This window comes from Bombina bombina, chromosome 1 (assembly GCF_027579735.1).
Source record: "Bombina bombina isolate aBomBom1 chromosome 1, aBomBom1.pri, whole genome shotgun sequence".
Lineage (NCBI taxonomy): Eukaryota > Metazoa > Chordata > Amphibia > Anura > Bombinatoridae > Bombina > Bombina bombina.
Genome location: NC_069499.1, coordinates 99,155,083 through 99,168,217, shown reverse-complemented (window position 1 = coordinate 99,168,217; position 13,135 = coordinate 99,155,083). Strand labels below are relative to the sequence as shown.

The window sequence follows — 13,135 nt, the reverse complement described above, 5'->3', positions numbered from 1 at the left end:
TTGGAGCCTCTTCTGGACCTCTTCAGCACCGGATGCCAGGACGGATCGGTGATACCTGTTGAGGTGAAGACAAGGTAGGAAGATCTTCAGGGGCTTAGTGTTAGTTTTATTTAAGGGGGGTTTGGGTTAGATTACGGGTATGTGGGTGGTGGGTTGTAATGTTGGGGGGGGGGTATTGTATGTTTTTTTTTACAGGCAAAAGAGCTGATTTTCTTGGGGCATGCCCCGCAAAGGGCCCTGTTCAGGGCTGGTAAGGTAAAAGAGCTTTTAACTCTATTAATTTAGAATAGGGTAGGGCATTTTTTTATTTTGGGGGTCTTTGTTATTTTATTAGGGGGCTTAGAGTAGGTGTAATTAGTTTAAAATTGTTGTAATATTTTTCTTATGTTTGTAAATATTTTTTTATTTTTTGTAACTTAGTTCTTTTTTATTTTTTGTACTTTAGTTAGTTTATGTAATTGTAGTTATTTGTAGGAATTGTATTTAATTAATTTATTGATAGTGTAGTGTTAGGTTTTATTGTAGGTAATTGTAGGTATTTTATTTAATTAATTTATTGATAGGGTAGTGTTAGGTTTAATTATAACTTAGGTTAGGATTTATTTTACAGGTAATTTTGTTATTATTTTAACTAGGTAACTATTAAATAGTTCTTAACTATTTAATAGCTATTGTACCTGGTTAAAATAATTACAAAGTTACCTGTAAAATAAATATTAATCCTAAAATAGCTACAATATAATTATAATTTATATTGTAGCTATATTAGGATTTATTTTACAGGTAAGTATTTATCTTTAAATAGGAATAATTTATTTAATAAGAGTTAATTAATTTCGTTAGATGTAAATTATATTTAACTTAGGGGGGTGTTAGTGTTAGGGTTAGACTTAGCTTTAGGGGTTAATCCATTTATTATAGTAGCGGTGAGCTCCGGTCGTCAGATTAGGGGTTAATAATTGAAGTTAGGTGTCGGCGATGTTAGGGAGGGCAGATTAGGGGTTAATACTATTTATGATAGGGTTAGTGAGGTGGATTAGGGGTTAATAACTTTATTATAGTAGCGCTCAGGTCCGCTCGGCAGATTAGGGGTTAATAAGTGTAGGCAGGTGTCGGCGACGTTGAGGGGGGCAGATTAGGGGTTAATAAATATAATATAGGGGTTGGCGGTGTTAGGGGCAGCAGATTAGGGGTACATAAGGATAACGTAGGTGGCGGCGCTTTGCGGTCGGCAGATTAGGGGTTAATTATTGTAAGTAGCTGGCGGCGACGTTGTGGGGGGCAGGTTAGGGGTTAATAAATATAATATAGGGGTCGGCGGTGTTAGGGGCAGCAGATTAGGGGTACATAGGGATAATGTAAGTTGTGGCGGTTTACGGAGCGGAAGATTAGGGGTTAATAATATAATGCAGGGGTCAGCGATAGCGGGGGCGGAAGAATAGGGGTTAATAAGTGTAAGGCTAGGGGTGTTTAGACTCGGGGTACATGTTAGAGTGTTAGGTGCAGACGTAGGAAGTGTTTCCCCATAGGAAACAATGGGGCTGCGTTAGGAGCTGAACGCTGCTTTTTTGCAGGTGTTAGGTTTTTTTTCAGCTCAAACAGCCCCATTGTTTCCTATGGGAGAATCGTGCACGAGCACGTTTTTGAGGCTGGCCGCGTCCGTAAGCAACTCTGGTATCGAGAGTTGCATTTGCGGTAAAAATGCTCTACGCTCCTTTTTTGGAGCCTAACGCAGCATTTTTTTGGACTCTCGATACCAGAGTTAAATTTATGGTGCGGCCAGAAAAAAGCACGCGTAGCGTTAACAACCCATTTACCGCCGAACTCCAAATCTAGGCCTTATTCTCCTAGAAACCAGTGATTCGGCCTGCACCTCTGGGTATCATTGAGTTAGATGTTTGTGATAACTGATAAATGTGTTAAGAATCACTGATTTGACTGCTTGATTACCTGTGTGTGTCTATGGTAGTTAATTTATGCATGTGTGTTTTGGCATGCGCACATCATGTCATAACAATGGCAAATATACCATTGCTTCTGGTGCGTCCGGTGACCTTATCACCGCCCTGACCTTAGAAATGTATCATAAGAACCCACATCTGAAATAGGGAAGCCCCAACATTTAAATATTTGATTTTACAGACGTATAAACAATTATATGGTATCAACTGCTGGCCTCATTTTGTTTGTTGTTGGCATCAGGGTGTATAGATTCTTTCCTCTGAGTTAATACAAAATTAAGTATAATTGTGAGTGGTGTTAGTGAGTGTAAAAATACATTTGTCTGACTGTCTATCTATCTATCTATCTATCTATCTATCTATCTATATATCTGTCTATCTTAACAAAGCAAAAGGATTGCACCAAAAAATAAACTTCTAGGTGTGTGGGATAAAAATAAGAATTATTTATACAATAAGACAAAAAAATGAATAATAACACTATCTTCCAGAGAAAAATATATGTGCATATATATCACAATTTACCACACAGGTACAGTTTACCCTTGCAAATACAATGTGTATGTAATAGTACATGTATATGTCGTTTTTATATACTAAACAATAATAAATCAATGTGATAATGAAAAAAACAATATTGAACATAACATATAATAGTGTCCAAAAGTTCATAAGATAATATCTTTGTTGTATAGGGTAGATCTTCGTATGTGTCCCCAAAATACTGCAAAGGATAATGGACCAATCTCCAAGGTGAATAGGGCAAAATCTGAATAACCTAAAAAAAAAAAGAACTCAGTTTGTGCTTACCAACAAGTAATAAGGCATACACTGACCCCAGGCAGCTGTAATTGCGTTGTGGCTCTAACAAAAGCCTTTTTCAAGACTTGAGTCTTAATGAAAAGATTAAATGGACTTTATGTCCATGGATTAAGCATAAAAAAATGTCAATGTTTACACTTCAAACTGTATGCAAAATATTTTAATCCAGTCATTATCATAGGTTCAGCGGTGCAATTGTCTGTTTTTTAATGAATAAACCAGGAAATACCAACCATTGTTTTTATTTTACAGGACATAACTTGTCACTGGGAGAACGAGATGCTTTTTTGGATTTATGGAGGCCTAGAAAACTTATGAGTTTAGAAAACATAACAAAAGGAAAAAACTGCACAGAGCCAGGTAAGCACAATATATATTAGTTACTGAACATATATATTAGTTACTGAACATATATATTAGTTACTGAACATATATATTAGTTACTGAATATATATATTAGTTACTGAACATATATATTAGTTACTGAACATATATATTAGTTACTGAACATATATATTAGTTATTGAACATATATATTAGTTACTGAACATATATATTAGTTACTGAACATATATATTAGTTACTGAATACAGGTAGCCCTCAGTTTACGCCGGGGTTAGGTTCCAGAAGGAATGGTTGTAAATCGAAACCGTTGTAAATTGAAACCCAGTTTATAATGTAAGTCAATGGGAAGTGAGGGAGTTAGGTTCCAGGCCCCTCTCAAAATTGTCATAAGTAACACCTAATACATTATTTTTAAAGCTTTAAAATGAAGACTTTAAATGCTAAACAGCATTATAAACCTAATAAAATAATCACACAACACAGAATATATAATTAAACTAAGTTAAATAAACAAAAACATTTGCTAAACAGCATTATAAACCTAATAAAATAATCACACAACACAGACTTCACTTGCATTTTTCTGCAAACAGTTCTTTCTATGCATTCCAATCTGGACTGATTTATAGACAGGAAGATCTTGTTCCTTTGAAATGTGCTCGATAGCTCAGGTCTGGTTAAACTGATTAATTTCAGCTTGCTTGGCATTGCTGCAACACAAGTGGACAGCTCCACCTACTGGCTATTTTAATAAATGCACTGCTTCTCAATGCTTTTCAATAGCAGTCACATGACTGGAAAAAAAGGTTGTTATTCTGAAACGGTGTAAATTGAACCGTTGTAAAACGAGGGCCACCTGTATATATATTAGTTACTGAACATATATATTAGTTACTGAACATATATATTAGTTACTGAACATATATATATTAGTTACTGAACATATATATATTAGTTACTGAATATATATATGAGTTACTGAATATATAGATGTTACTGAATATATATATTAGTTACTGAATATATAGATGAGTTACTGAATATATATATTAGTTACTGAACATATATATTAGTTACTGAACATATATATTAGTTACTGAACATATATATTAGTTATTGAACATATATATTAGTTACTGAACATATATATTAGTTATTGAATATATATATTAGTTACTGAACATATATATTAGTTACTGAACATATATATTAGTTACTGAATATATATATTAGTTACTGAACATATATATTAGTTACTGAACATATATATTAGTTACTGAATATATATATTAGTTACTGAACATATATATTAGTTACTGAACATATATATTAGTTATTGAACATATATATTAGTTACTGAACATATATATTAGTTATTGAATATATATATTAGTTACTGAACATATATATTAGTTACTGAACATATATATTAGTTATTGAATATATATATTAGTTACTGAACATATATATTAGTTACTGAACATATATATTATTTACTGAACATATATATTAGTTATTGAACATATATATTAGTTATTGAACATATATATTAGTTACTGAACATATATATTAGTTACTGAACATATATATTAGTTACTGAATATATATATTAGTTACTGAACATATATATTAGTTACTGAATATATATATTAGTTACTGAACATATATATTAGTTACTGAACATATATATTAGTTATTGAACATATATATTAGTTACTGAACATATATATTAGTTACTGAACATATATATTAGTTATTGAACATATATATTAGTTACTGAACATATATATTAGTTACTGAACATATATATTAGTTATTGAACATATATATTAGTTACTGAACATATATATTAGTTATTGAACATATATATTAGTTATTGAACATATATATTAGTTACTGAACATATATATTAGTTACTGAACATATATATTAGTTACTGAACATATATATTAGTTACTGAACATATATATTAGTTACTGAATATATATATTAGTTACTGAATATATATATTAGTTACTGAACATATATATTAGTTACTGAACATATATATATTAGTTACTGAACATATATATTAGTTATTGAACATATATATTAGTTACTGAACATATATATTAGTTACTGAACATATATATATTAGTTACTGAACATATATATTAGTTACTGAACATATATATTAGTTACTGAACATATATATTAGTTATTGAACATATATATTAGTTATTGAACATATATATTAGTTATTGAACATATATATTAGTTACTGAACAGAGAAGAAGAAAGTGAGAAGTTGTCTTTTTTATGATCGTGTTGTTGGAAATATAGGGGCTGATCAGTAGCCTTTTCAAACAACGTATCTAATAGTTTTCAACAGAAAATCACCATTAAAGGGAGATAAACCCAACATTTTTCTGTCATGATTTAGATAGAACATTCAATTTTAAACAACTTTCCAATTTACTTCTATTATCAAATTTTCTTTGTTTTTTCGCTATTCTTTGTTGAAAAGCATGAAGGTAAGTTCAGGAGTGTGCACGTGTCTGCAACACTTTATGGCAGCAGTTTTGCAAAATGTATGTTATACATTAGCAAGAGCACTAGATGGCAGCACTATTTCCTGTCATGAAGTGCTCCAGACGTGTGCACGCTACCTACCTAGATATCTCTTAAATAAAGAATAAGATGAGAACAAAACCAGTTGATGATAATAGAAGTAAATTGTAAACTTTGTAAAAAATTGTATTCTCTATCTGAATCATAAAAGAAAAAATTTGGGTTTCATGTCCCTTTAACCCCTTAACAACCACTTTCAAGCACTGGAAGCGATCGTGATTGCTGCTTTCAAGGTATTGCAGTGATGCCTCGCGCCTCGATATTGAGGCATCACTGCAATACCCTTTTTTACCCACTGATGCAGAGTGAGCCACTCTGTGGCCCTCTCTGCATCAGCCAGCGATGGTGCCGATCGTTGGTGGGTGGGAGCCGTAGCAGGGAGGCGGATGTGCGGCCCATCGCTGGATCACTTCCGGATCCTCTTCATCCAGTGCATGCGAGTGGTTGGAGCACGCGTGTGTGTGTGCATGCCCTCGCTAGTATATAACATTATATTGCATGGAGGGAGAGGGAAAGGGGGAGATGGAGGGAGAGGGAAAGGGGGTGTAATTAAATGTAAATAAAGGGATCTGGTAGGGGGGTAGGCTATTGAGTGGGGGCAGGGTACTACAGAAAATTGGCTTTTTGACAAAAATTAAACTTTTTTTTTAAGCAAATTGGGTACTGGCAGACAGCTGCCAGTACCCAAGGTGGCGGCAAATAGGTAGAGGGGGTAGGGTTAGAGATATGTGTGTGGGGGATCCAACACTGCAGAATAAATAAAAAAAATTATATATAAAAAAAAGCCTTTTATTTTAGTACTCTGCCAATACTTAAGATGGCAGTGACAATTGTGAGGTGGGAAAGGGAAGAGAGCTGTTTGAGGGGGGTCAGCGAGGGATCATGGGGTGGGAAGTGTCAGGTGGGAGGCTGATCTCTACACTAAAGCTACCTAATTAACCCCTTAACTGCTGGGCATAATACAAGTGTGGTGCGCAGCGGAATTTAGCGACCTTTTAATTACCAAAAAGTAATGCCAAAGCCATAAATGTCTGCTATTTCTGAACAAAGGGGATCCCAGAGAAGAATTTACAACCGTTTGTGCCATAATTGCACAAGCTGTTTGTAAATAGTTTGTAAAAAGTTAACGATTTTTTTTATTTAATCGCATTTGGCAGTGAAATGGTGGCATGAAATATACCAAAATGGGCCTAGATCAATACTTTGGGTTGTCTACTAAAAAGAAATATATACATGTCAAGGGAGATTCAGGGATTTCTGACAGATATCAGTGTTACAATGTAACTATCGCTAATTTTGAGGAACAAAAATGGTTTGGAAATACCAAAGTGCTACTTGTATTTATTGCCCTATAACTTGCAAAAAACGCAAAAAACATGTAAACATTGGGTATTTCTAAACTCAGGACTAAATTTAGAAACTATTTAGCATGGGTGTTTTTTGGTGGTTGTAGATGTGTAACAGATTTTGGGGGTCAAAGTTAGAAAAAGTGTGTTTTCTATTTTTTCATCATATTTTATATATTTTTTTATAGTAAATTATAAGATATGATAAAAATAATGGTATTTTTAGAAAGATCATTTAATGGCGAGAAAAAAAACGTATATAATATGTGTGGGTACAGTAAATGTTTAAGAGGAAAATTACAGCTAAACACAAACACCGCAGAAATGTAAAAATAGCCCTGGTCCCAAACGGTAAGAAAATTTAAAAATGGTCTGGTCACTAAGGGGTTAAAGTCTATGGAGCTTTTTGTAGATAAATCATTTGATACATTTTTCTAAATGATTGTGATCAACCCCATAGCTGGAACAAATAGAAATTTTTACAAGTTCCAAAACTGTGAGAAAAAAAAAAAATCTTTTACAATAACATGTAATTTAATGATGTCACATGTGCCAAGTCCTTATATTACACGTGATATGACTCTTGGCACTCTGAAAATGCATACGTTTTCCATCTAGCCTTGTATTAGTAGTGTAAATATAGCAAAATACACAGCACCACATTTATACAAATGATATAAAACTTTATTCCAGTATCAGGTATAAAAATAAGCTTTATTCATGCATGATTAAGGGCCCATATTCTAATTTGTGTTTCAAATACCCTTGATATGTCCCTCAAGCAATGGTATTTTATATAAATGATGTTTTCTAACTTCAGACATCAAGGATATCATTTTCTGACATTATTACAAATTGTGTTACAAAAAAAGTCTTTGAATAAATCGTGCCAAGAAAAGGTTAAAAAATGCCCATGGCAAAGGAATCTGTTCTGACATTGTGACCCACTAAATCATGTGTTGGATAACATGTCTCCACAAAGCTTCTCAGTTACATCTGATTATTTAACAACAACTCTGCAGTAATTATTTAATAAATCTTCTGCTTTCCATAGGATCAGTGACATTATAGACAGTAGCTAAAAACATTGACGGATACGTTTGATCATTTAACATTTCTTTTTCTATGGATGGGAATGAAAAGGAAAAAGTATCACGCATTTATATAGACTTTAGAAATCTAATTTATGGTTCTCTTTATATGTTAAAGGGACATTCAACGTATGGTTCCTACTCACTATGCTTTTATTTTTCCTCCTGTCCCTAAAGCTCTCTTCTATTGTAACTCCTTACAGGTGCCGACTGGTGAAGCTCTGCATCTTCATACTTGGCACCGCCATTTTGAAGCTTAGGCATTCTTTAACCTTGTGACAGTGAAGTGGTGCAGTTTCATAGATCAGTGACTTTGTTGGATTTTTGATGGCTGTACTGTACTCTTGTGGTTAGGGTGTGCAATAAGGAGCTTTAATTTTTTTGAATACACAATTTTAATGTTTCTTAACACGCACACACACACACACATATATGTATGTGTGAATGTATGCAACATATAAGAGCAATTGAGCTACTGAAAAAAATTAAAGCTCCAACTCTGTATCATGCATGCTAACCCAAAGTGCACAATACAGCCTTTAAAAAGCCAGGAACATCACAGATCTGTGACTATGCACTGTGATCTGTGAATGTAGCAGGTTGCACTATGAAGATAGTTTCTGCAACCAGCACCTATAAAAGTAAGAGAATATCTTATGAAGAGAGCTTCAGACACAGGAGGAAATACAATATCATGATGATTAGTAGCCGTACTATTGAAGTTGTGACCCTCACTTCCAGAATAACCTAGTTGGCCATCAAGCTAGTAATTGCTTAGTAGTTCTGAAGAATATCAAGAACTTTTTCAGTGTGGCTCTTAATCATATCTCCCAGACATCAATGTTTGGGAAAACATAATATTAAGAAAGGAAACATTGATGCAACATTATGTATTTTCTCTGAAGCAACATTGTGGCAGAAGTTATGGTGACCTTGTTGCAAAGTTCTCAATTGTCCTGAGTTTTGTTTTCTTTTTGACCTGGAATATAATAGTTTACATTCTGAGGGAACATGCTCTTAAAAAAACCCTTTACAATATATTTTTATTTGTACATTACTCTGTGTCTTAATCACTGTATGGAGTCATGTGTAACATTGTTAAAAACTGGAGCCATATAGTGCTAAAGATATGAGCATGCTCCTGAGCCTACCTAGGTATGTTCTTCAAGAAAAGATACCAAAAGAACACATTAAATATGATAATAGAAGTAAACTGAAAAGTTGTTTACAATTGCATGCTCCATCTATATAATGAAAGTTTAATTTTTATTTACATATCTCTTTAATATTCTTGATGGATCCTAATTTTATTATTAATATATTTTGTCAAAACAAGGGATAAATTAAATGTTTTTATATTATAAATAATGTATGCTAAATCTACAATTTTTACTGAGACATACAGTACATAGCCAGGAAATTGTTGATTTAAAGGACCATTAGATATACTAGAAATGCATGATCAACAAATGCACATCTAGGGGCCCCTTCTGGCCCTTCACTCAGTATTGGCGTTCCTACAAGGGGTCTGATGGGGCCTGGTGCTCCACCTGCATCATGCCTGTCTGTGGGCTTCTCCCAAGGCTCACAGTGTATGGATTTGCATTTCCAAATGTGGTGCTAGAGTTCCAAAATGGCCACCACAGTTTTATTGTTCAGAGAAACCTACCACCATATTTGTTCAGGATGGCTGCAGAAGTGCATACACACTGGCATGGACTAACCATGGGAAAAGGGTGACTCAAAGCTCCTATTACTTCCATGCAGCCCACCCCCAGCCTCTGTTTGTTGCACACAGAAAAGGGTGCTATTGAAATGGGTGGCCTTGTCATGCACAACCTTTGCCTGGGGCCTAGTGGAGTCTAGTTATGCCCCTGAAAAAGACAATGCATAAACACTAAATTTGAAATTTAAATAAGTAATAGATTTAAAAAAATTCCCTTTCATTTCACTGCATATCACGTCACAGCCAATCACAGACTCGCATAATATATGCATACTTAGTAAAAGTTGGTGCCTCAAAAGCTATGCACATAATATGGATGTACACAATTTGATAATCACATTTTTTTTTTTATTTTTTATTGCATGCTTTTTCTCAATTTTGAAAGTTTCATTTTTACTTTACTGTCCCTTTAAGTAGTTGGTTTCAAGAAATTCCTAAAGCAAGCTCTTTCCTGCACTTTGCAACCACATTTTAAACCTTTTGTTGTTACATTTAGAGATTTTTGTACCCCATACCTACAAACCAATTTTTCATCTATCTCATAACCAGCCTCTTTCAGGTTGGAGCAGATCAGAGGAGATTTGTAGGTGTTTCAGGATTGGATGAGGAATTTATAAAAGGGCAGGGAAGCCATATGAGGAACAAAGTGCCAAACTGTGGAAAATCCACAAAATTTGGTATCCCCATCTTAAGAAATGATATTACAATAAAATAAAATGGGCCCTAATTATATTATTTTATGCTGTCACATAATATTATTCCCAGTTAGTCTACAACAATGCTTGTAGTAATTTTTATAAGATATATTCTAACAAAAGATTATTCTTTGTTAGAATAAATATGCAGCAGTAAAAAAAATGGTGCAGATTTTCTGGGAAATAGGTCAGCTGCAGAACTTAAAAGTAACCTACTGGATATTTCCAGATAAAGAAACTAAAGAACAGTGAAAATATCTGTCTGCTGATTCTCTGTAAATCTCTGGTTAGATTTTTGAAGGTCCCATTGATCCGTTGATAAGGGGGAAGTGAGCAGTGCGGCCATAGATACTGGAAGCAAAATGCTGCTAAGCTCAATGAGACAATTTTTTTTGGTAATTTGTAAATATTTTCTGCACAGGAAATCCATTAATTAATCAGCAATTAGCCACTGGGAAACAATATAGGGCCAGATTATAAGTGGAGCGCTAATTTATCGCGCACCTGCAAACGGGCAAATTTGCCCATGTGCGGGTGCTGGATAAATAACCAGTCATTACAAGAGGCTGGTTATTGCTACCGCGAGCTTGCGGTAGCAATTAGTGCTTTATAAGTAAATAGAGATCAGATCTCTGGTTAGTTTTATAAATGTGCCCCAAATGCCCCCAAAATCAAGATTTAGTTTTCTTTTTTTTTATGTTGTATTTTTTTATACAAACAAACAAAACTGCACGTAGCAGTTTTTGGGGGCTAAATTGGCAGGTGTGTATATATATATATATATATATATATATATAATATGCTTATAAATATATATACATAAATATGTATGTATATAATCATATACATATATATTTACAATATACTGTGCAACTTACACCCTTCGCTGTGCTAGTTCTGATGTCATGTATGATGGCATCAGAATGAGGCTCCTATTGGAGCCTATGGAAGCGCAGTCTTGTGAGTACAATGTTTCCCAGCAATGCGAACTCAAGCTTGCGTTCTCATCTCTGTTAACTTGTAATACCAGTGCACATTAGCGAGTGCTGGTATTAGTGGAGCGCTAATATTGCTTTAGCCCATAGTGAGGTACAAATTCCACTGATCTTTGTGTCTACGATACACACTGGTGTCTCAAGATAAAGCAAAGGCATTCTGCCAAATTGTTTGCCTGACACACTGGTGTTCCGAGAGAGAACAAAGGCATGCCGCCAAGTATGGTGCCTGACACACTGGTGTCCTGAGAGAGATCAAAGGCATGCCGCCAAGTGTTGTGCCTGACACACTGGTGTCCTGAGAAAGAACAAAGGCATGCCGCCAAGTGTTGTGCCTGACACACTGGTGTCCTGAGAAAGAACAAAGACATGCCGCCAAGTGCTGTGCCTGACACACTGGTGTCCCGAGAGAGAACAAAGGCATACCGCCAAGTGTTGGGCCTGACACACTGGTGTCCTGAGAAAGAACAAAGGCATGCCACCAAGTGCTGTGCCTGACACACTGGTGTCCCGAGAGAGAACAAAGGCATGCCACCAAGTGTTGTGCCTGACACACTGGTGTCCCGAGAGAGAACAAAGACATACCACCAAGTGTTGGGCCTGACACACTGGTGTCCTGAGAAAGAACAAAGGCATACCGCCAAGTGTTGTGCCTGACACACTGTTGTCCCGAGAGAGAACAAAGACATACCACCAAGTGTTGGGCCTGACACACTGTTGTCCCGAGAGAGAACAAAGACATACCACCAAGTGTTGGGCCTGACACACTGGTGTCCTGAGAAAGAACAAAGGCATGCCGCCAAGTGTTGTGCCTGACACACTGGTGTCCCGAGAGAGAACAAAGACATACCACCAAGTGTTGTGCCTGACACACTGTTGTCCCGAGAGAGAACAAAGACATACAACCAAGTTTTGGGCCTGACACACTGGTGTCCTGAGAGAGAACAAAGGCATGCCGCCAAGTGTTGTGCCTGACACACTGGTGTCCTGAGAGAGAACAAAGGCATGCCGCCAAGTGTTGTGCCTGACACACTGGTGTCCTGAGAAAGAACAAAGGCATACCGCCAAGTGTTGTGCCTGACACACTGGTGTCCCGAGAGAGAACAAAGGCATGCCACCAAGTGTTGTGCCTGACACACTAGTGTCCTGAGAGAGAACAAAGGCATGCTGCCAAGTGTTGTGCCTGACACACTGTTGTCCCGAGATAGAACAAAGGCATGACACTAAGTGTTGTGCCTGACACACTGGTGTCCCGAGAGAGAACAAAGGCATGCCACCAAGTGTTGTGCCTGACACACTGGTGTCCCGAGAGAGAACAAAGACATACCACCAAGTGTTGGGCCTGACACACTGGTGTCCTGAGAGAGAACAAAGGCATACCGCCAAGTGTTGTGCCTGACACACTGTTGTCCCGAGAGAGAACAAAGACATACCACCAAGTGTTGGGCCTGACACACTGTTGTCCCGAGAGAGAACAAAGACATACCACCAAGTGTTGGGCCTGACACACTGGTGTCCTGAGAAAGAACAAAGGCATGCCGCCA

At 35.8% G+C, this 13,135-nt stretch overlaps 1 protein-coding gene across 1 annotated transcript in view; it reads left to right on the top strand.

The window, feature by feature from the left end:
• Positions 1-13,135, top strand: part of SLC24A4 (solute carrier family 24 member 4) — a 446,930-nt gene that overhangs the window by 47,967 nt on the left and 385,828 nt on the right. Inside the window, exon 2 of the mRNA XM_053697542.1 lies at positions 3,036-3,143. Within this exon, the coding sequence (XP_053553517.1) occupies positions 3,036-3,143 (108 nt within the window). The remainder of the gene's footprint in view (positions 1-3,035; positions 3,144-13,135) is intronic.